Source organism: Narcine bancroftii, chromosome 4 (assembly GCF_036971445.1).
Source record: "Narcine bancroftii isolate sNarBan1 chromosome 4, sNarBan1.hap1, whole genome shotgun sequence".
Taxonomy (NCBI): domain Eukaryota; kingdom Metazoa; phylum Chordata; class Chondrichthyes; order Torpediniformes; family Narcinidae; genus Narcine; species Narcine bancroftii.
In genome coordinates, this window is record NC_091472.1 from 91,154,877 (window position 1) to 91,180,441 (window position 25,565).

Genomic DNA, 25,565 nt, shown 5'->3' on the forward strand with positions numbered 1-25,565 from the left:
TATCTGATAGATGTTTTCGATGTAAAAAAGAAATGGGAACAACAATTCATGCAATCTGGACATGTGAGAGAGTAGAAAAATTTTGGGATGATCTCAATCAGATATTAAATAAAATAACAGAAAACAATATACCAAAGAATCAAGAGATCTTTCTCCTAAGTAACATAAAAAACAAAGAATTTGGAATTGATTTGGAGGATGCACAAAAAAGATTTGTTAAGATAGCCCTAGCCGTAGCAAAAAAATGTATTATGTCAACCTGGAAATTGGAAGTTAATTTGAAAATACAACAATGGTGTATAGAAATGAATAAATGTATTCCATTAGAAAAAATAACATATAGTTTAAGAAATAACATTGAAATATTCGAACAAGTATGGGAGCCTTACATTAAATACAATAGCGAAAACCTACCGGGGACAAACATTACCTAAGTTGATGGAAGGAGAAGGAAAGAAAAGAATGGACTCAGTAGAATTTCTGGTGTATTTTTGTTGAATGACAACATTGTCTGACTGGCTTAATGCAACCTAGATTGTATACCTAAAATGGATGAGAGGGGGGGTGGGGGGTGGCTTGGGAGGAGGGAGGGGGGGGAGAAAAAGTCACTGTATATGTGTGAAAAAGTGTATATCATGGCTAATGTGATTTATGGTGTGAAAAATAAAAAAAATTAAAAAAATAAAATAAAAAAAATATACAGTGTCATTTTCTCCCCTTTTTCACCCCTCCCTTCCCTCCCTCCCTCTCCCCCCACCCCCCCCCCCCACTTCCCATTTATTCAAAGTTCAATCTATAATATACATTTGGAAGAAGATTCACGTAGAAAGGAATAAAATAAATTATCAACTACCAAAATTAATATTGACACAAAATCAACTAATCCCTTTCACAATAAATAACCTTTCCTTCAGAGAATGGGAGAGAAAAGGGATCAAAAAAATAGAAAATTGTTTTTCGGGAAATAAATTATTATCTTTTGAACAAATGAAGGACAAATATAATATAACTCACAATACAAGGTTTGCATACCACCAACTGAAAACCTACTTGAAGGACAAATTGGGAAACAGTCTGAGGTTACCAGAAGGAAGCAATTTTGAATATGTGATTACAGACACAATGATCATTAAAAAATTTATAACAAACATGTACATCAAACTGCAAGAAAAGGAGAACGAGGAAACAAACTGTAAACCTAAACAAAAATGGGAACAAGATCTAAACATAAAGATAAATAATGAAAAGCTATGCTCTGGAACTATGAGAAATACAATAAACACGAGGTTACGCAAATCTGATTAATTTGAAATTAATTTGTTTGCAGATGATGTTTTAATATATTTATCATAACATTTGAAATCTTTGGGGAGTCTGCATGATAGATTGGAGCAGTGCAGTGAAGTATCGGGTTATAAAATTAATTGGGAAAAGAGTGAAATTATAGCTCTAGCTGAAATGGATTATTATCTGTGTAGGCCTATTGTGAAATTTAAATGGTTAGTCTGATTAACTATTTAAGTATTAAGATAGATGGTCATTATAATCATTTTTATGAATTGAATTACCTACCTTTATTGTCTAAAATTAAATATGATTTGAATCAGTGGAAAAATTTACCTATAACATTAATAGGATGTGTTAATTGTATTAAAATGAATATCTTTCCCTCGAATTCAGTATCTTTTTAAATCTATTCCTTGCAAGATTCCTCAAAATGTTTTAAAAGACCTAAATGCTTTGGTGAGGAGGTTTTTATGGAAAGATAAAATGGTGAGGGTGTCATTGCAGAAATTAACTTGAAAGTATGCACGAGGAAGTTTTCAACTTCCTAATTTTCAAAATTATTATGAATCAGCACAATTGAAATTTATTAAAAGGATGTTTAAAGTGGATAAACCTTTGATATGGGCTAATATTGAATTATCTCAGATTGATGCAAAGAAGATGGATCAGTTTATTTATAGATGGAATTCTCAGTTATTAAGTAATTATAATTTACCTGTGTTGAAACACAATGGATTTATGGAGTAAAAAAGGTAAAATTTCAGGTAAAACCCCTTTGTTTCAAAATAAGCTTTTTCCTTTTACACTTAATAATCAACTTTTGAAGTTGTGGCATCAGAAATGTATTGAATCAGTAGAAGATTGTTATGAAGCAGGATATTTTATTTCATTCCAAAACATGAAAGAGAAATATGAAATATCTAGAATACTCTTTTTTCTTATTATCAAATTAAATCTTTATTGTTGAATCATTTTGGGCGAACATTACACTTATCTAGACGGACTAAGTTTGAAATTTTACTTACTGATGGTGGCAAGAAAGGATTTATATCTGAGATTTATGCTTTATTATAGAATAAAATGCTTAAACCAGATGTTCATAAATCCAGATTAAAATGGGAAAAAATTTGTCTATATCTATTTCTCAGGATGTTTGGATGAATATATGTGAGGAAAGTATGACTAAAACTGTAAATGTAAGGTATCGATTGGTTCATTATAATTTTCTTCATCAATTATATTTAACTCCAGAGAAATTAAGGAAATATAAGTTTATTTCCTTGGACTTATGTTTTAGATGTTATAAGGAAGGCTACGTGAGATGGTGAAACCTTTTTGGAATAGATTTAAGTAACTTTTAGAAGCTATTTTTAAATTGAAGGTTCCACTTGATCCTTTAGTATTTTGTTGGGCTATATTAAAGATTGAGTTTGGAGTTAAAATTAAATAAATTTCATATTGCTTTTTTGAGATTGGCCTTAGCTGTGGCTAGAAAATGCTTGGTAATTATTTGGACAAATGAGACTAATTTGAGTACTCAGCGATGGCATTTAGAAATGAGAACTTGTATTCAATTGGAAAAGATAACATATAATTTACATAATAATAATTATTTTTTGTTAAAACTTGGAGCCCGTATTTGGATTTTCTGGGGTTGAATCATTAATCTCCTTTCCACACATTAATGGTGTTGCTCCAAACCATGGCAACTGATTGATGAGTTTTATGTTATGTGATCTCCTCTTTCTTTTCTTTCTTTTGGGGTAGTTGAGAGGTGGGTGTGGGGCTGGAGGGGGAATTACATATAAAAATATGTAAGTATTTTGTTTTCTTCAGTTGTATTTTTTATTGTATGTTTTATTATGATTAATAAATAAAATTTTTAAAAAACATGAAGCTCCCTCGTTTCAGGTTCGTGAGTGCTGTGGTGTATAGTGGCCTCATAATGCGATTGGGAATTATAGGAGGGGACATTTACATTAACTTCTTCATCTCGGGAGTGATAGAGATCCCTTCGGCCATCATTGTTCTACTATTGATCGATCGAATCGGGCGCCGCTGGCCCTTTGCAGCAGGCAATCTGTTAGCAGGGGTCACATGCCTGATAACTGCCTTCATTCCTGACGGTAAGTTGAATGCCACTGACTTGGATTCTAATCCAGAGAATATATTTGCTTCAATATAGTGACCACAGTGCAGTTAAGCTAACAGAATCCCTCTGCTGCGTTTCCCAGGAGAAAGGGAAGGTCAGCAGGTTACCTTTTAAGGCAGGTGTAAAACAGCTGTCATTACATCCTCTGAAGACTGTCAGGTGTTTTCCTCTAGTTGGCAGCTGGCTTTGATTTGCCAGTACGAGTTCATACACAGACATGCCGGTGTAGCAATGGTGTGTGTGGAATTGAAACGGTTGGCCACTGGAAGATCCTTATTGTTGCAGAGGACAGAGGGAAGGTGCTTTAATGAAACAATCTCCCAGTCTGCATGCAGACTCCCTTACCTGTTAGCCTATGTTCCTCCTCCTTCCTGCCTCCTCTCCTCACACCACCACCCCTCCCTGTCTTTTTATTCAAGTATCTGCCTACTTTGCCACATTCTCAGTGAAGGCCACAGGCTTGAAACGTGGACTGGCTTTTCCTTTCTGTGGCTGCTATGTGACCTGCTGAGTTTTTCCAGCACTTTTACTAGTCCATGATGCAGCTGGTCAGCACATTTTCCACCACACATCTGCAGACATTGTCAGGGTTCCGATATTATACCAAACCATCATAAACTCCTGTGGAAGTAGAGTGCTGATGTGCTTTCTTCACAATGCCATTAGTGTGTTGGGTCCAGTAAAGATCCTCCCATATAATGACTTTCAAGAACAAATTTGCTCACCTTCTCCACCTCTGACCCTTCAATGATCACTAATTTTATTCCTCTGGTTTTCCCCTCCTGAAGTTAACAATCAGCTCCTTAGTTTTGGTCACATTGAGTGCAAGGTTGTTGTTGGTGCACCATTCAGCCATGTTTTCAATCTCCCTCCTGTACGCTGACTCATCACCCCTTTTTATACAACCCCCTACTGTGGTATCATCAGTGAATTTGTAGATGGTGTTGTTGTCGTACCAAGACATAGGTGTAAAGTGAATAGAGCAGAGATCTAAGAATGCAGCCCTGTGGTGCTCCAGTACTGATGGAGAATGTGGAGAAGTTCTTACCAATCCTCTCTGTTTGTGGAAATCCATGATCCAATTACACGGCGGGCTGTTGTGTTCCGGGTCTTGGAGTTTGCTGATCAGTTTTGAGGTGTTAAATGCTGAACTGTAGCTGATAAAGAGCATCCTGATGTATGCATCTTTACTGTCCAGGTGTTCCAGGACTTTGTGTAGAGCCAGTGAGATGGCATCCGCCATAGACCTGTTGCTATGATAGCCAAACTGGAACATATCCATGTTACCACTCAGACAAGAGTTGATATACCTCATCACCAGCCTTTCAAAACACTTCATCACTTTTGATTAGAGGGCCATTGGTTGATAGTCATTTAGGCAGGTTATTACATTATTCTTTGGTACCAGTACGATTGATACCTGTTGAAACTGGTGAGTACCACAACCTGTTGGAGTGAGATGTTGAAGATACCCATGAATATGTTAGCAATGTATTGTCAATACAATTTGTTGGAAGGTGTTGCATGCTGTAGCGTGTCACAGGTGTTGCACATCACTGGAGAACTGCTGAACGTGATAGGCTGAAGATACTCGAGCATGATATGGTTGCATTCTGATCGAACCATCCTAAACAGGAAACACGGCTCGCCAACTACAACATATAACCAGGAATATTCATTTTATGGAGTTACAATATACATGATGCAACCTCATGAATTCCATCCAGTGAATCAAGGATGACCCTGTATTCCCAAGATGTGATCCCGGATTCATCAGCTCACATTGGCAACTCTAACCCAGAGTTAGACCAACATCCTCATATAATAGCCACTGCATATCAATGTGTGCACACTTTGGAAAGACTTTGTAAGAATAGATGAAGCCCGAGACATATTAAACTTACCCTTTCATGCTTGGCATATTTATAAAATTAATGCTAAGAAGTGAAATCATTTAAATATCTATTTTTTTCTTGTATGTTTTAAATAATACATAAAAAGACATTTCCTCAATGAAAATAAAATTACAATGGTTAAGAAATATAGATTGTTAAAATGAGTATTTGGTTTCCCATATTATTTTAAATAACATGAAAGTTAAATTCTACAATATGGTTTGAGAAAATATGGTTACTTTGATTAATTGTATATCTAATATATTTCTAATTTAGATATCTTCTGGCTGAAAACTGTAGTCATATCTTTGGGAAAATTCGGCATAACGACAGCTTTTTTAATGGTCTGTTTTGTAAATACAGAATTATACCCAACATTTTTAAGGTAGGTTCTGACTTTGAGTTGCAGCAGATGACTTTAGGCAGTATCGAAAGGCAGTAAGAGCTCCTTTGAAACAGTGTGTGGATTTATAAAAGTTTAACAAGTGATGTTGGCAAGACTGGGTATTTCATGCAACATAAAAGGAAGCATCTCCAGCTCACTGAGTCTATGCTGGCTCATGGATCAATCCCATTCCCTCAACACATTCCCCCATGCCTTCTGTGATGTCTCTTTTAAGTAATAAAGAAATGAGTGTTTTTTTATATTAATAATATTTTATTATTGACTCACAACCTCATGATGCAGCCAATTTTTTGAATCTATCCCAAGGTGTTGCATTCATCTCCAACTTACTCTCATAGTCAGGAGTATCACTACCACTCTATCACCACATCCCCTTTCCTTAAGGTGTTCAATGTAGCAACATAACACATTAATACAGTATTCGTTTCAATATAATGTTAAACACAAACATAAAATCAAACATCAGCAGCACAAACATTTTAAGTGTGCAGTTCTTTTTTAGAGATTCAGCTTGTCGGGTGCTTTGATAACACGTGTGGATCTTCTCAACATAGATGCTTGTGTCAGCTCTGCTGCTCCACTACTGTCTAGCACTGGTGGTGTTTCCTCTGTTGCTGTGCAGGCTGGATCCTCTGCATTTGTCTGTTCCTGCAGTGTCTTGCATTTTCAGCAGGATCTTTTGATTCCTATTTGATTGTCCTCTTCTGACAGTGTAGGATTTTGGATTTCCTTCCTCCAGAACAGTGGCCTTCTTGTCCCAGATGCTGGAATCTGAGTCTCACTGTGTCATGTTGTGCCAGTGGCCCTAAGCTTCTTGTTGACTTGTCATAGTTTGCTTTTTGTCCCCTTTGCAGATGCTTTTGTTTCTGTTTGACATCTCTGTTCTTATATGGATCTGCAGAGTAGGGAAGTGTGGTGTGTAGTCTACGTCTCATCAGGAACTCAGTGGGTGACATGCCATGTTCAAGTGGTGAAGCTCGGCAACACAACAGAGCTACATAATTATCTGAGCCGCTGCCTTGTGCTTTCTTGAGCAGCTGTTTAATTATGTGAACTCCTTTCTTTGCTTTACTGTTTGACTGGGGATGAAGAGGACTTGAAGTCACATATAACCATATAACCACTTACAGCACAGAACAGGCCAGTTCGGCCTTACTAGTCCATGCCGTAACAAATCCCCATCCTCCTAGTCCCACTGACCAGCACCCTGTCCATACCCCTCCAGTCCTCTCCTATCCATGTAACTATCCAGTTTTTCTTAAATGTAACCAATGATCCCGCCTCGACCACGTCTGTCGGAAGCTCATTCCACATTCCCACCACCCTTTGCATAAAGAAATTCCCCCTCATGTTCCCCTTATAATTTTCCCCCTTTAATCTTAAACCATGCCTTCTAGTTTGAATCTCCCCCACTCTTAATTGAAAAAGCCTATCCACATTTACTCTGTCTGTCCCTTTTAAAATCTTAAACACCTCTATCAAGTCCCCTCTCAATCTTCTACGCTCCAGAGAAAAAAACCCCAGTCTGCACAACCTTTCCCTGTAACTCAAACTTTGAAATCCTGTCAACATTCTCGTGAACCTTCTCTGCACTCTCTCTATTTTGTTTATATCTTTCCTTGGTGACCAAAACTGTACACAGTACTCCAAATTTGGCCTCACCAATGCCTTGTACAATTTCATCATAACCTCCCTACTCTTGAATTCAATACTCCGATTTATGAAGGCCAACATTCCAAATGCCTTCTTCACCACACTATCTACCTGAGTATCAGCCTTGAGGGTACTATTTACCACAACTCCTAAATCCCTTTGTTGCTCTGCACATCTCAATAGCCTACCATTTAATGCATATGACCTATTTAGATTTGCCTTTCCAAAATGTAACACCTCACACTTATCTGTATTAAATTCCATCAGCCATTTCTCAGCCCACACCTCCAGCCTTCCTAAATCACTTTTTAATCTACGGTAATCTTCCTCACTGTTCACAACACCACCAATCTTTGTATCGTCCGCAAACTTGCTTATCCAATTCTCCACCCCTACTTCCAGATCATTAATATATATAACAAACAATAGTGGACCCAGGACCGATCCCTGAGGAACTCCACTAGTCACCGGCCTCCAATTGGACAATTTTCTACCACTACTCTCTGACACCTCCCATCCAACCATTGCTGAATCCATTTCACTACCTCCTCATTTATACCTAATGCCTCCACCTTTTTTCCTAACCTCCTGTGGGGAACTTTGTCAAAAGCTTTACTAAAGTCTAAATAGACAACATCCACAGCTTTCCCTTCAACAAACTTTTTTGTAACCCCCTCGAAAAACTCAATCAGGTTTGTCAAGCATGATCTACTCCTGACAAAACCATGCTGATTACTCCCTAGCAATCCCTGTACCTCCAAATAATTGTAAATACCATCCCTCAGAACACTTTCCATCAACTTGCCCACCACAGACATCAGACTCACGGGCCTATAATTCCCAGGTTTACATTTAGACCCTTTCTTAAACAGCGGAACCACATGCGCCACCCTCCAATCCTTTGGCACTACCCCCGTGGCCAGTGACATCCTAAATATCTCTGTTAATGGCCCTACTATCTGTCCACTAGCCTCCCTGAGTGTCCTTGGGAATATTTTGTCCGGTCCCGGAGATTTATCCACCTTTATCTTTTTCAACACAGCTATCACTACCTCCTTGGTTATCCTTATATGCTTTATTACCTCCCACTATTTTTCTTTACCTCAACTGGTTCAATATTTTTTTCCCTAGTGAATACCGAGGCAAAGAAATCATTCAAAATTTCCCCCATTTTCTCTGACTTCTCACTCAGCCTACCCTCACTATCTACAAGGGGTCCAATTTTATCCCTCACTAATCTTTTACTTTTAATGTACTTATAGAAACCCTTTAGATTTATTTTTACTCTGTCTGCCAAAGCCTCTTCGTGCCTTTTTTTGGCCTTTCTAATTTCTTTCTTAAGATTCCTTCTACACTCCTTGTAGTCCTCCTTCAAATTGTCAGCTCTCTGTTCTTTATACCTCTTGTACACCTCCCTTTTTCTCCTAACCAAATTTCCAATATTCCTCGAAAACGAAGCCTCCCTATGACTTCCAGCCTTTCCTTTGAACCTCACTGGGACATAACTACTCTGTACCCTCAAAATTTCTTTTTTGAATATCCTCCATTTCTCATTTACACCCTCACCTGAAAATATCCTGTCCCACTCAATACTCCCCAAATCCCTTCTTATTCCTTCGAAATTTGCTCTTCTGTTGAAAATCATACTCTTCTGCAAAGTTCTAGAATTCTCTACAGCTATAGCATGGTCCATTGTCACTGTAGACGATTTGAGGATATCCATGTCTTGCAAAGGTTGATTTCATATATTTGATCACACAAGCAGCAGACATATTAGGAAGCAGAACCATTTCAAAATAGTTTGATAGATAGTTAATAACCAGAAAGTAATTCTTTCCATCTAGGTGGAAAAGGTCAGTCCCAACTTTCTGCCATGTTTCCGCTGGTACATCAGTTATCATCATGGGTTCCTTTGGCTGCTTTGCATAATGTTTCAGACAGGTCTCACAGCTTGCGACCATCCTGTCAATGTCAGCATTTACACCTGGCCAATAAAAGGTAGTTCTGGCCCTCCTCTTTCATTTTTCCATTCCATACACCCTTTTCAGCATATCTTTTCGTAGTGATTGAGGAATGATAATTCCGTTCTGTCTGAGTAGAAGCCCATTGACAACACTCAGGTCTGGTCTGATGTTGTAGTATGGTTGACATTTACCTGTGACGTTCCCCCATTTGCAGTTCTCCTTTAAGAGAATAAATTTAACAACCTGCCTGCAGGATTTGAAGTGACTGTGAAACTAGCAGCAGGCTTTGAAGACATCGCCTTCTAAATGGATAGATTTAAAGAGAAGCAAGGCAGGGTTTCTGAAACCCAGGTGCAGAGAACATGTGACCAACAGATTAAGACTGAATAGGTTGGAGTGGCTGGAAGCCATTTTTTGAGGAAGTAGCACAAGAGTTATCATCTCTTCATCCTCCTCTGTGGGAGTGAGAAACCCACTTGGCCTTATTGTGTGGTTATAGACAGAATGTCAAATTTCCTCCTTTTGCTTATAGAGGAATGAGAGACCACTTTTACCCACTTGAGGAACTGCTAACTTCATCTAAGGCCTGCATGCCTCAACCATCTAAAGCCTGTGAGTCACCTCAATCTCAAGCCCACGTATCATCACCGAATTCCTAACTTTGAACTTCCCTGAATTGAGCCTTGAGCTGCAGTGACTTGGGGTATTCCATACACCCCACTATATTCGCACATAGTTAGAGTTAGATAATTGTATATAAATTTAGTTAAGTTTAGATAAGTTAGTTGGAGTAGGTGTAACATAATTGTTAATTAACAATTTAAAATATTATTTTAAATACAGGTACACAATCCTTTATCTGGACATCTAAAATCCAGAAAGCTCCAAAATCCAGCAGGTGGGGAGAGGGACGGCAGCGCGAGTTGAACGGGCAAGGGGGAGAGACCGGGATCACAAATTGGGTGGGTGAGAGACCGGCAGCACGAGTAGGTCAGATGAGAGACTGGCAGTGCGAGTTGACCAGTTGAGAGAGGCAGCGCGAGTCGGTCGGGTGAGAGACCGACAGTTTGAGTTGGGTGGGCAAGAGACCAGCAGGGCGAGTTGGGCGGGCGAGGGGGAGAGACCAGCAGCGCGAGTGGAAGAGACCAGCAGCGCGAGTGGGAAGTGGTGGGGGTGGATGTGGCAGCGCAATTCGGGTAGGTTTAAATCTGGCTTTCCGAAATCCAGAAAAATCCGAAATTCTGAACACATTGTCCCCCAAGGGTTCCAGATAGAGGATTGTGTACCTGTACAACACCATCTGGGCTAATTTTTATCACATACCTCTAGGCCATCCTTCATTCAGATTCTTGATGACCTTCTGTAGAACTGTGTCCTTTTCTGTTTCAGCTGTGATCTGCTTGGATTTCATGTCAGATACAGGAAGAGATTCAGCGATCAGATTCCCATGGAGATTCACATCTTTTTCTGTGGAACTCTTATTGTGTGCTTCTCTCTGTGTGTTGCCCTGAACAACACATCATCCAGCACAATACGTTTCCCTGGTGTGTACACCAATTCAAAATCATAACATTGTCACTGCATCATCAATCTTTGGATTCTTGGCGACATCTCATTGAGATGTTTCTTGATTACCGTTACTAGTGGCTTGAGGTGCATCTCTGCCACAAAACTGTTGATAGACCATACACATAACTGAGTCCATCAACCAGACCTAAACACTCTTTCTCGATCTGTGCATATCGACATTCAGATGTTTTCATTGTCCTTGATGCGTATTCTACTGGCCTCCAATCTTCACTCACAGCCTGAAGTAATACGGCACCTAGTCCATCTTTTGAAGCATCCGTAGATATTTTCGTCCTTCTGGATGCATGAAAGAATGTCAAAAGTACTGGCTCTGTAGTTAGAATGGTCTTCGGTCATCCCTATTCTTCTTCATGGTTGGCCATCTACTTAAATTCACATTTGTCCTGTAACAACTTCCTCAGGTACTTTGTTTTTGAAGACAGGTTTAGAATGAATTTACCAATGAAAATGATCATTCCCAGCACTCTCAAAATGGGAATCTCTAGAATTGCTTTCACACCTGCCTCCGAGAGCTTATCTCCCAGAAAGGTGATTTCCTTCACACCAAACTGACATTTTGCTCTGTTTAGGTTTAATCCATACTTCTGGATGTGTTGAAGCACTTTGATGAGCCTCTCATTATGTTGTTTTTGTGTGGATCCCCATAGTAGCATATCATCCATGTATACATGTACCCTATTTATGCCTTCTATGATGTGCTCCATTGTCCTGTGGAACACTTCAGGACCTGAGGAAATTCCAAAAGGCATCCTTAGATAGGAGTATCGGCCAAAGTGTATTAAATGTACAGTATTTTGTGCTCTCTTCACCTCACTTGTAATTTCATCCCTGGTTGGAATCTGATAATGTTCCCTCTTTATATTGGCATTCAAGTCTTTTGGGTCCATGCACATGTATAGGTCACCTTTCTTCTTTTTAACACACATCAATGAATTCACCCATTCTGTGGGCTCCTCCACTTTCTTTATGACTCTTAGTGATGTCATTCAGTTGAGTTCCTGCTTGAGCTTGTCATTTAGTGGTGCTGGAACCTGCCTTGGGGCTGTGCATCCTCCTTTAACAGTATCTTATAGATACCCCTTGAAGATATCTGGAAATTGGTTCAGTATTTCCTCTACACTGTTCTGTGCATTGGCACTGTTAATATGATGCACCCTCTTGACTAGGCTTAAGTTTTCACATGCTTTGTCATGTCCGTCTGGAACTACTGCAAACATGAGGGTTACCTTTAACTTTAGTTGACATGTACCTTTCGTGCCAATGCTCTGTCCATTGTAGGCCTTGAGCTGAACAGAATTTGGATGGATGTATGGCTTTATCTTCATTGTCCTGATGTTGCACTCACAGATCAAATGGCCTTTGCCCCTGTGACCAATTTGAAAGGAATATCTGCTCCATTTTCATGCAATGTCACAGTCCACTTGTCCTTCTCAACTCTGTTCATGCTTGGCTGTTCAGTGTCTGTTGGTTTGAAACCTTCCTGCATCACCATGCCCATGAAGAATGCATCACTGAGGGAAATTTCTTCTATAGTCTGCACACTATCACTTCTGTTTAGTTTCCCTTTACACTTATTACAGATTTTTCCATATTCAGGGCACTGTTCTGGTGCATGTTGAGGCCCACATTGTTTACAAATCAATGTCTCTCCTTCTTTTTGTTGTTTCCTATATCTCATCTTTTGTTTGTGTGTGTGGACACACATTGTGGCTACAGCTATGCTTTCATTTTCACTGGCTTTTGCACTCTCACTGAACTTTATTGCATGTTGCAGAGCTAATTCACTGGCTTGGCATATCTTCACAGTTCAAGCTAAGGTAAGCTCTGTTTCTCTCAGTAACCTCTCTCTCACTTTCTTATCAATAATTCTGAACATAATTTGATCATGGATCATTGAAATTTGCTGTGATCTAAAATTGCATGTTCTTGCTTTTAGTTTCAAGTCCATTAAGAAAGTATCAAAGCTCTCTGCCTGCAGCTGTGTGCACACATAACTTTCGAATATTTCTTTTTTTTGGTGAGCAGTGTTCATCATCCATCTTAATACTTTGTCGAACATGCCCTGGTCACTACCTTGGCAAAAACAAATATGATGAAAACCTGTAATGCTTGTAGTTCTACCACGGTTAAGTAGTGATGGAATCTTCCGTGCATCCAGTTTGCTATCGAGTCCAATGGCTTGCAGACAATTCCCATTTGTGGTCGACATTCCCAGTCCAAATAACAGCATCAGGATCCTTCACACTCTCCATGTTTCCTGCTGATGTTGACTGATACACATTCCTGGTATCTTGTGATGTTTCTTTTAAGTAATAAAGGAACTTGGTTTATTTTATATTAACAGTATTTTATTAATGACTCGTGGTGCAACCATTTTTTAATCTAACCTGAGGTGAGACATTTATCTCCAATTCCCTCTAATGGTCAAGAGTATCATGACCACTCTATCACCACACCTTCATGACTGCCCCCAGATTCTTCCACTTACCCACTTGAGTGTTGCAATCTACAGCGGCCAATTAACCCTCCAGCTGCCCATCTCTGGGATGCAGAACAAGACAACTGCAGGCCACCCAGGAGGGCACATGGAGAACATGCAAACTTCATGTAGACAGCTTGAGGTCAGGATCAAACCTGGCTGGTGACCTGTGAAGCAGCAGCTCCACCTGCTTCACTATTGGGCTGAGGACTGAGTGCATGATGGGATCCTGATCACTCCTGCGGCAGGTCTCCCGCAAGGGGAAACAAGCTGTGCTTGGTCGCAGAAGTTATTTTCATTTCAAAGCACTTTCTCGCCAAAGAGACTCATTTACATTTTTTATTTAGTGATACAACTTGGTAACAGGCCCTTTTGACCCACAAGCTCATGCTGCCCAAATACACCCATGTGGCCAATTAACCTATGAACCCTTCATGTCTTTGGAACATGGGAGGAAAGTGGAACAGTTAAACCTAAACGTACTTTTCATCTTTACCCACCATACACGGATAAAACATATTTCCAATTAAGGACAAATTGAAACAGGACAACATTTCTGCTGAGTCAATGTAATGTAAAAATAAACATTGTTTCTCATTTTTGGAAAGGAGAATTAGTAAAATTAAGCCATGATCCATTGGAATAAGAAGTCCTTGTTTTCTCCAACAGGAACTTTGCCATCTCATTATGTTCGGCAATGTGTGACGTCGGAGGCATAGTGGCTCCTTTCATTTTGTACCGCTTGGCAGCAGTGTGGATGGAACTGCCTCTGTTGGCTTTTGGTGAGGGAGCTGCCTTGCATTAACATGATTTAACCTGCATTCAATGAAATGTGCTTTCTTTTCTCCAAAGGTAAGGTGTGTGATTCTAGCATTAGAGGGTTGCTCCTTTGATTTGGAGGAAGTGAGATGAGTCAAAGGAGAATTTGTTTAGAGCGTTCAGAGCTGTGTGTATATGTTATCACTGACATTGTGTGTGGGGTACAGCACTGAGCTCCATGGAGGTTTACAAATAAAATGAACCAGCTCAACTTGGCACACCTGTTCAAGGTACAGAAGCAGTCGGAGCTGGTTGATGTATTAATCCTCAAGTGAGGAGTCACGTGATGGAGTAGTGGCTGGTTGGGAAAACCAGCCCTCTCCAGGAAAATAGGAAAAATGTTAGGAAAAGCCAAAGCATAACAAAAATAAAATATAAGAAACAGAAGATAAAGAATCAGAGAAGAGAAAGAAGATGACTTCCAAAAAGTAGAAAGTAAAAACAACTGGAAAAAAGTAGAAAAGTCACTGGAGAAGAAAGAAGACCTTACCTGCATGAAGGAACAGGACACTGTGTTGGCAAGGAGTGCCCGATCCTCGAGATCAATGTCTGCCCTGTGGAGTCGCGACCCACCAGCCAGTGCACTACAAAAATGGCTCTTGGAGCCAATCAAAAGTGCGCAGTGTGCAATCAAAGGGGAAAGAGGATGCTGGGGGGGGGGGGGGGGCGGTGGGGGATGCTCATCAGAGGAGCTGGCTGTCACAAAGCGAACAGCTGAGGGATGTCCGACACCAGGGCGCTCAGCTGGAGGACGAGGAAGGCAGCAGACGTGGGAGATAGATGGAGGGATAACCGACAAGAAGACCAACGTCAGGAAACACAATAGATGAGCAGCCCAGGAAGGGAGGACCAGAAACAAGAGGACCAGCATGAAGAGGCCCGACAAAGAGATATAAGTAGCTCATCAGGAAAAACAGAAGAGACACAGACACAAAGAGAAGAAGACACAAACACAGATACAGACACAGAAGAAGAGGAAGAAGTCCAAGATCTTCACAGAGAAATAGAAGGTAAAAATGATGGATAAAGTGAAATAAAAGATAAAACTGATGAACAGAATAGAGAAAAAGTCTTTTTTGAAGAACAAATGAGATCACTAAAAGAATGGTTGTCATTAGAGTTTAATGCAATTAAAAGAGAAATGAAAAGAACAGAAGATAAAATGCAAAGGTTAGAACTGGTAATGACAGAAATAGGGAAAAGAGTAGAGAATGTGGAAGAATGAGAAAAGGCTGTAGAAATGGAAGTAAATGACAAGAGAAAAATTGGAAGAAAGTGACAAAAAAATTAAAGAGACACAAGAGTTGTTATCTCAGAAAATTGATATATTGGAAAATTATAGTAGGCAAAACAACATAAAAATAGTGGGCCTGAAGGAGGGTGAAGAAGGCACAGATATGAAGGAATTTATAAAAGGATGGATCCTGAAGATCCTGAGAATGACAGAAATGCAGGAAGAAATGGAAATAGAAAGGGCACACAGAGCATTAGCTCCGAAACCATAGGCACATCAAAAACGAAGATTTTTGAGATACACGGCAAGAGAAAATATACTGGAATGGGCAAGGAATAAAGTTAGAGAAGATAATAAACCATTGGAATACAAGGGTCAAAAATATTTTTTTTACCCAGATATAAGTTTTGAACTCTTAGAGGAGGAAGGAGTTTAATACAGCTAAATCGATTTTATGGAAAAAAGGTTACAAATTTATATTAAGGCATTCACATCCAGCCATGCTTAAAATATTTATACCCGGGGAGCAAAACAGACTGTTCTTGGATCCAGAGAAGTACAAGAAATCGCAGAACATTTACAGGACAGGAGAAGAGATGAAGAGATGTAACAAGAATGAAGAACAGTGATAAAGTATATATAAAGATGTAAAAATGATGTATACATAAAGAACTAAAGAGGGAAAAGAGAAGGGAAGGAAGGGAGTGGTGGGGGTGAAGAAGAGAGAGAGAGAGCTTTATTATATGTGATTTTTAAAAAAGTGTTTTGTGGAGAGGGCTGGGTAGAGGGGGAAAAACCGTCACTGCAAAAATCAGTTGACGCTGCGAACAAGATCGCAATCCAAATGAAAAGGGGAGTTGTGATTGCCCAGCAAGGGATATGGGGCAACTCAGTGAGGGGGGAACGTTTGGGCTTAAGGTATTAGTGGATGTGGAAACTGCAGGGGTACTTTATGTCTTAAATGTGTTGTCGTACATTAAGTGTAATAAGAGAAAACTAAGAGATGAAAAGGGGATGAAGGTGGCGAAGAGGTGGAAAAGAAGTGTACACGAGATATAAGATGGCCATGTTGAACTATATGACTATTAACATTAATGGAATACATAACCAAATTAAAAGGAAGAGGCTACTAAATTTATTGAAGAAGGAAAAAATAGATATAGCATTTGTGCAGGAAACACATCTAACTGAAGCGGAACGTAACAAACTAAAGAGAGACTGGGTAGGACACGTAACGGCAGCATCCTATAATTCAAAAGCTAGAGGTGTAGCCATACCAGTTAACAAGAATGTACCAATCAAAGACAAGTACAAAGAATAAAGTAGCCAAATTTATGGTTAAATGCAGGAAATGAAACTTATAGATATATGGAGGAGGCAACACCCAAGAGAGAAGGAATTTTCATATTATTTGAGTAGGTACAAAACTTACACAAGGATTGATGTGTTTTTTTGTTGTTAGCCTATATACAAAGGAGAGTTAGGAAAACTGAGTATAAAGCTAGACTACTATCAGATCATTCACCCCTATTATTAGCAATAGAACTGGAGGACATCCCACCAAGAACATATTGATGGAGGTTAAACTCCATGCTATTTAAAAGACAGGAATTTAGGGAGTTAATTGAAAGCCAAATTAAAACATATTTTGAAATAAACACAGGATCAGTGAAAGACAAATTTATATTATGGGATGCAATAAAAGCCTTCATTAGAGGGCAGATAACAAGTTATGTGACAGAGATGAAAAAGGATTACAATCGGGAAATAGAGCAGTTGGAAAAGGAGATAGTAAGTACAGAAAAGGAATTAGTAAAAAGGGAAGATATAATGAAAAGGAGAGAATTGGCGGACAAAAAAATTAAATACGAAACATTACAAACATACAAGGTGGAGAAGAACATAATGAAAACAAAGCAAAAGTATTATGAACTTATGAAAAAGCACATAAAATATTAGCCTGGCAACTTAAAACAGAACAAGCTAAAAGAATGATACTGGCATCAAAGAAAAAGGACAAACAAATTACATATAATCAATCAGAGATTAATGAAAGTTTTAAGGAACTTTATGAACAAATGTATCAAACTGAGAACAAGGGGAAAGATGATAAAATAGAGGAATTTTTAGCTAAAATTGAACTGCTGAAATTGCAAGAAGAGGAACAAAACAAACTAATAAAACCATTTGAAATAGAGGAAGTACAGGATATATTTAAAAAGCTGCCAAACAATAAAACACCAGGAGAGGATGGATTTCCAATAGAATTTTATAAAACATTTAAAGAGTTATTAATTCCTCCTCTCCTGGAAGTAATAAACCAGATAGAAGAAACACAAAACTTGCCAGATTCATGTAAGACAGCAATAATTACAGTAATACCAAAGATGGGGAAGGATCCATCAACACCAGCATCATATAGACCAATATCTCTTCTTAACTCAGGCTATAAGATAATAGCGAAATTATTAGCAAACAGATTGGCTGATTGTGTACCTAAAATAGAAAAACAAGATCAAACTGGATTTATTAAGAGAAGTCAAACAGCAGACAATGTCTGCAAATTTATTAATCTAATCTACGCAGTTCAAGGAAATAAGAAACCAACAGTGGGTGTTGTTCTAGACGCAGAAAAAGCCTTTGACAGAGTAGAGTGGAATTACTTATTTAAAGTATTACAGAAATTCAATCTACCAGAAAAATAAATAAATTGGATTAAAGCATTGTATAATGGACCATTGGCGAAGGTAACAGTAAATGGATATGTATCGAATCACTTTAAATTAAGTAGGTCAGCTAGACAGGGATGTCCACTATCCCCCTCATTGTTCATTTTAGCAATAGAACCTTTGGCAGAACTGATAGAATAGAAAATAAAATAAAAAGGATAAAAAATAAAGGAGATGGAGTATAAAATCAGCTTATTTGCAGATTACATCATAGTATACCCAACAGAACAGAGGTATCAGTAAAAGAATTACATAAGAAATTGAAGGATACAAGATCAACGCAAATAAAAGTGAAGTGATGCCAATGAGTAATGCAGACTATACAGAATTTAAAAAAAGAATCACCATTTAAATGGCAAACACAAGCAATCCAATACCTAGGTATTAGGTTAGATAATAATTTAAGCCACTTGTGCAAACTAAATTATCAGCCACTAATAAAGAAGTTGCAGGAAGACTTAGAACATTTGAAAGATTTACCGCTAACATTGATAGGGAGGGTAAACTGCATTAAAATGAATGTGTTCCCAAGGATACAATACTTACTTCAAATGTTACCTATTCCATTAACAGAAAATGTCTTTAAGGAACTAAAGAGAATAATAAGGAAATTCTTGTGGAAAGGGAGGAATCCAAGGGTAGCGTTAGATAAATTAGCAGAGAGGTATAATCAAGGTGGTTTGAAGTTACCAAATTTTAGAAATTATTATAGAGCCACACAATTAAGATATTTATCAGATTTTTACCAGACAAGGGAAAAACCAGACTGGACTAAGAGAGAACTAGATAAAATAGGTGAGAAGGTACCCGGAACATGTACTTTATAAGTGGGATGAAAAGCTGGTGCAATATAAAAGCTCACCAGTATTGCATCATTTACTTAATACATGGAAGAAGATCCACTTAGAAAGGAAAAAACGAATTATCAAATACCAAAATTACTATTGACGCAAAATCCGCTAATCCCTTTTACAATAGACAACCTCTCCTTTAGAGAATGGGAGAGAAAAGGAATCAAAAGAATAGAAAATTGTTTTTTGGGAAATAATTTATTAACATTTGAACAGTTGAAGTACAAATATGGAATAACTCATGGTACAATGTTTGCATATCATCAACTGAAAGCTTATTTAAAGGATAAATTGGGAAACAGCTTGAGATTACCTGAAGAAAGCAGCTTTGAATACGTGATTACAGACACAATGATAATTAAAAGATTTATAATGAACATGTACATTAAGCTGCGAGATAAGGAAAATGAAATAAACTATAAACCTCAGCAGAAGTGGGAAAAGGATCTAAACATAAAGATAAAAAATGAAACATGGGAAAAGTTATGTTCTGGAACTATGAAGAATACAATAAACACAAGGTTATGCATGATACAGTATAATTGGTTACACAGGGTATATATCACTCCTCAAAAGTTAAAAGAATGGGATTCACCATTATCGGATAGATGTTTTCTCTGCAAGAAGGAAATGGGAACAACAATACACACGAAAGTAAATACATTTTGGGAAGAATTAAATCAGATACTAAATAAAATTACAAAAAATAACATACCAAAAAAAAAGAGATATTTATTTTAAGTAACATAAGAAGTAGAGAATTAGGCCTCAAATTGGATAAAGTACAAAAAAAATTCATTATGATAGCCTTAGTGATAGCAAAAATAATGTATAATGTCAACTTGGAAAATGGAAGAGATACAGCAATGGTACATGGAAATGAATAAATGTATTCCATTGGAAAAAAATAACATATAATTTAAAAAATAAAGTCACAACGTTTGAACAAATTTGATAACCATACATGGAACATATCAGAGAGAGCTTACCTATGACCTCCATCCCCTAAGATGAGAATGAAAATGATAAGAAGACAAAACGACTAGATTCAGTGTGTAATAAATAGATGATGCATTTTTCTTGTTTATTTTCCTTTGTGTGAAGATAGTGTTTTATGGTTTTGTATTGTATATGTTGAATATTTATGGGTTTTGGAGGGGGGTGGGAAGAGGGAAGGGAGGGAAAGGGGGGGGGGGAAAGGGGAGAAAAGACCACTGTGTAAATTTAATGAGAAATGTTTGTACATATTTTGGTTCATAGTGTGAAAAATAAAAAATTATTTAAAAAAAATTCCTCAAGCCAGTACACTGAGATATTTGTCTCGTGCTTTCCACCCCATTTTTATAATGTTCATGTCCTGCATCTTCAGTGATGAGAGTGTGTTAATGGTTTTCTCATGACATCAGGAGGCATCACATGCCATTTGTTTTAGAATGCCCTGCGACGTCTAGAGAAATATGGGGGTGGGTGGGGGGGAGACAGGAAGTGTAAGTTGCGAGACTTGTTATTTCATGGTGTTGGATACATTGGTCGTAGGCCATATCTCCTTCGGAAGGTGCATGTTTTTAATCAAGGGCCACAGGGAGGCTGTAACATTCCCAAAAGATGGCAACAGGCCTTTGGTTGTGAAAGTTCTCTGGCAACAGTAGCACTGAGTAAGAGGTTTTAGTAAAGGAGCAAGACTGGGATCTGTTCTATAAAACATCGCACCAAAATATATGGAAACTGAATGGAGGGAATAGGGATGAGTGTCAGAGAAATCTGTTCAAACTATTGGTGTATCTACTGTAATAAATAAAAATAAAAATCAGTTGCAAAATTAGTTAAACGTTAGTTTAATGTAAAATGCCTAGCTCATAATATAAGTGTTAAAAGTTGTCTCCCAACAACAGCATTATATTGGAATTGCATTGCACTTGTTTTATGTCTGCACAGAACCGCATTGCATAAACAAACTGACAGGAGCCAAATGTGAGGTTGTGCCGTATCAGAAGTAGCTTCCATCAATAGAAATGGCTACGGTGAAATCTGTGTTTGCACTCTAATAAACATGATACTCCATCTTAAAGGAACATGCCAGCACTTTGCATTTTTCCTGGGTACCAGCAGGTGGGAGTGTTGCTCACTGGGGGTGGGAAATGAGTGTGATTCCTGGCAGTGGCCTTCTACCCTACTCGAGACATCAAAGCCAGGCTACTCGATACTTGTAACCCAACCTTTCCCATCAAGGTCCCCTCCGATGTACAAATCATATTCTCTAAGGGGCTTGCAGAGTGCTCAAATTGGTCTGGTGAACTTGGACAGGATGCAGAGCAACTGCTGGTCCAGTGGATGAGGAATTACTGTTAAAGTCTGGACTGGTTTCTTAGAAAGTGAAGGAGGCATGTAGTCCTTATGCATATTGTGCCCATTCCCTTGCAGGGGTAATTGCTCTGGTTGCTGGAGGGCTGGTCTTGTGTTTGCCTGAAACAAAGGGGATCAGATTACCAGAGACCATCGAAGAGGCAGAAACCATTGGACAGTAAGTGAACGAGTGACTTAACCCATACTGGGAGATAACACCATCATAAAGAAGTTTGGTCATTCAGCCCCTCCTGCCTGTCCTACCATTCAATATGATCACGGCTGATCCTTTATCTCAACACTGCTAACCCCATATCCCAGGATTCCCTTAACATTCACAAAGTGTCAATCTTGCTAATCCAGCACCCCTTCCTCACCCTCCACCCCAACTACTTTGTTTGAAGCTTTTTCCACAGCCCTTATTCCTCTGCATTGGTCGCAGACAGTTTACAATGAAGCCTGACAGAATGCCCCAGTAACAGCACCAGCATCCCCTTCCTTGCACTCTGGTCTTAGCTTTCTAGCTTCACACAAAACTCCCTGGTTTACCTTGAGCCAATTTGCACACAGTTCCAGTGAATCCCAAGATATTAACGTTATGCTTATGCTTCATATTTTGAGCTGAGTTGCTCACATTCCTTTACCAGAACCTCCATCTTAATCCCTTTCTCATATGGGTCAGGACCTTCTATCTCTATCCAGCCCTGAGGAGATGTCCTTAACCACAGCAATGGGTAAACAACACAGCCTCCCTTATTACTAATACATTCCTTACTGCTTCCCTGAATTAATTTGTTCTAAAACCAGTTTGTTCATCCATACTAGAATATCTCTTCTTGTTCATCTCTGCAGTCACAGAGAGATTCAGCACAGAAACGAGCCCTTTAATCCATTGGCCATGCCAACCACTCATTTGCACAAATCCTACAATAATCTCATTTTATTTTTACCCCCATTCTCATCAATTCCTTCCCCCCAACCCTCCAGATTTTATCAGTGACTGTCATTTACATTAATGATCTGGATGATGGGGTGGTAAATTGGATTAGTAAATATGTGGATGATACTAAAATAGGTGGAATTGTGGATAATGAAGAAGATTTTCAGAGATTGCACAAGGAGTTGGACTGCTTAGAAGAGTGGGCTGAAAGATGGCAGATGGAGTTTAATGCTGAGAAGTGCAAAATGCTTCATTTTGGAAAGAATAATCAAAACAGAACATTCGTAGTAACTGGGAGGGCATTGAGGAATGCAGTGGAGCAGAAAGATCTAGGAATAATGGTTCATCATTCCCTGAAGGTAGAATCTCATGTGGATAGGGTGGTGAAGAAGGCTTTTAGTATGCTGGCCTTTATAAATCAAAGCATAGAATACAGGAGTTGGGAGGTGATGTTGAGACTGTTCAACGCATTGGTATGGCCAAATTTGGAATACTGTGTACAGTTCTAGTCACTGAATTATAGGAAGGATATCAGCAAGGTAGAGAGAGTGCAGAGAAGATTTACGAAAATGTTACCTGGGTTTCAGAATCTATATTACAAAGAAAGATTGAGCAGATTAGGTCTTTATTCCTTGGAGTGTAGAAGGTTGAGAGGGGATTTTATAGATTATGAGAGGGATAGATAGAGTTGATTGGATAGGATTTTTCCCTTGAGGGTAGGAGAGATTGAAACAAGAGGTCATGAGTTAAGAGTTAGGGGGAAAAAAATTAGAAGTAACATGAGGGAAACTCCTTCACTCAGAGAGTGGTGGCTGTGTGGAATGAGCTTCTGGGTGGCAGGGTCCATTTTGTCATTTAAGAAAAAATTGGATAGGTATATGGATGGGAAAGGAATGGAGGGTTATGGGCAGGGTGCAGGTAGGTGGGACTAGAGGAGAGTTCTTGGTTTGGTGCGGACTAGAAGGGCCGAGATGGCCTGTTTCTGTGCTGTAATTGTTATATGGAAATTGGCTGGGTCCAGACTTTGTCGTCCACTCCTCCAAAGGTGCCTCTGGAGTCACCCGACTTGAGTCACCCGTTTAAGCTGCTCACCCAATTACCATGGGGACTGACAATGACATACTCACCACTTCTATCAGTGCAGCTTCAGACCAAATCAATGAGAATGTAAATGTAAAAGACTTTAACCTTGTGTGAGATTAAATTCCTGGTTTATTTTGATAAGCAAACTTCTTTGCACCTCCAGGAAGAAGAAACCCTCCCCCAAGGTGAGCTACCAGATGGGGGCTGCATATTCCTCTGTTAAAACAACTGAGAAGGATCCTGCTTCAGAGAACATCATTTTATGAGGAGATGAGATCAATAAAATAAAAAATTAGTATATTTAATGGATTGCAGTGACAAGATGTTTTAGAAATGCAGTTTCTGTAATAATGTCAATGATTCATGGTTGTTGATCATGCAAGGAATATTAAATGGAACAATTAATCTAACTGTTTATGTCTATAAGTAATTCCTTTCCAACATATCACCTTTTGCAACTTCCACCAGCTCCAACAGGATTCCTTCACTTGACACATCCTCCCATTCACTTTTGAAATGACGGTTCCCTTTGCAAACCACACCACTCCCCATCTCACAGCACCTTCCCAATGCAGCCATAGGCGATGCAACACCTGACCTTTAACCTCTTCCCTTCCTCCCAGGCACCTGAACAACCTTTCCAGGAGAAGCATCAACCACCTAGATATCTTCCCATTTGGTGTACCATGAATGGTGTTCACAATGTGGCCTCTGGATTAGAGAAGCCAAATGCAGAGTGCTGTGCTCCCCAGTGTCTATCACTTTCATTCTTATTCTGACCCATCAGTCTGTGGCCTCCTGTACACTCAGGCCGCATGTTTAGTGTAGCAGTTAGCACAACGCTATTACAGTGGTGGGTTTGAAACTGACATTACCTGCAAGGAGTTTGTCCATTCTCCCCATGACCTTCTGTGGGTTTCTTTCAGGTGTTCTGGTTTCATCCACCCTCCAATATGTAAAAGGTTAAAGGGTCAGAAGGGCCTTCTGCCACTCGATATCGCTAAAAAAAAAATTAAAATCTAATACAAGCTTGAGGAATAACACTTCATCTGTCTGGGCATACTACAGCCTTTTGGATTCAATGTTGAATCCTCCAACTTTAGAATACTCTTTTTCTTTGTATCAGAAGTTGACATTTTTACCAGAGAACATTTGGATGTGATATTTGCCTGGTTTTTCCTCTCTCTGTCACCAACCCTTGGCCTGCTATCTTCAATACATCACATTTCTTTATCACCCTTTAACTGAACCATTAACAACTTATCCCCATGACAATCCAGGTCTCACCCTATCTCAGAGATTCCCTTTGTCCTCTCCATTCCACCATGCCCCCCCCCCCACCCCCCACTACCAACAACCTCTGTAACTTAAACCAGCCTTTTTTCTCATTCTCCCATTTCTGATGAAGAATATTAGCCTGAGACGTCAGCTGTTTTTTTCTCTTCACAGATGCTGCCTGACTTGCTCATTGTTCAGGGTTTCTGCTTTATATCTGTCCCCCTGCAGGTGAGGAGATAACTCACCATGTCCTTTGGGTGCTAGGTTGATGTTTGATATTGTGATTTATCGCGTGTATTTTACAGATAGTGAAGATTTCTAAAGTCATAATTAATACACACTGTAAATGGCAGAGACCTGGAGAGTTTAATAGAAAAGAGAAAGCCAGGATTACAGGTGCAAGTGGTGATACAGATGAACAGGGTGGTGAAGAAGGCGCTTGGCACACTTGGGCCAAGTTTCAAGCACGAAAGCTGTGATTTCATGACACAGCTGCAGAAATCTTTGGTGGAGGACTATGTGTGATTCTGGTAGCCCAGATATAGGAGGGAAGTCATTAAGTTAGAAAAAGTTCAGAAGGGATTCATCAGAGGGGTTGAGTCATAGGGAAGAGTTGGGTCTTTATTCCCTGGAGCATCAGAAGCTGAGAGGTGACCTTCTCAAGGTTTATAAAGTCATGACATGCATGGATATAGTGAATGCTCACTGTCTATTTCCCAGGGTGGATTCTAGAACTGGAGGGTTAAGGTTTAGGGTGAGAAGGGAGAAAGGGAAAGAGGGAAGAAGGGGCAAAGGGGAGGACCACAGGCCAACAGGCAAAAGGTAATGGTTAGATATGGGTGGAAGGGCAGAAGAAAAAAGA

At 39.1% G+C, this 25,565-nt stretch overlaps 1 protein-coding gene across 1 annotated transcript in view; it reads left to right on the top strand.

Annotated features, from left to right (window-relative positions):
- LOC138760819 (solute carrier family 22 member 2-like) overlaps positions 1-23,835 on the top strand; it is a 54,876-nt gene extending 31,041 nt beyond the window's left edge. Inside the window, exons 7-11 of the mRNA XM_069931985.1 lie at positions 3,199-3,413; positions 5,611-5,719; positions 14,096-14,208; positions 21,481-21,580; positions 23,589-23,835. Of these exons, the coding sequence (XP_069788086.1) occupies positions 3,199-3,413; positions 5,611-5,719; positions 14,096-14,208; positions 21,481-21,580; positions 23,589-23,691 (640 nt within the window). The 3' untranslated portion in view covers positions 23,692-23,835. The remainder of the gene's footprint in view (positions 1-3,198; positions 3,414-5,610; positions 5,720-14,095; positions 14,209-21,480; positions 21,581-23,588) is intronic.
- Positions 23,836-25,565: the final 1,730 nt, after the last annotated feature.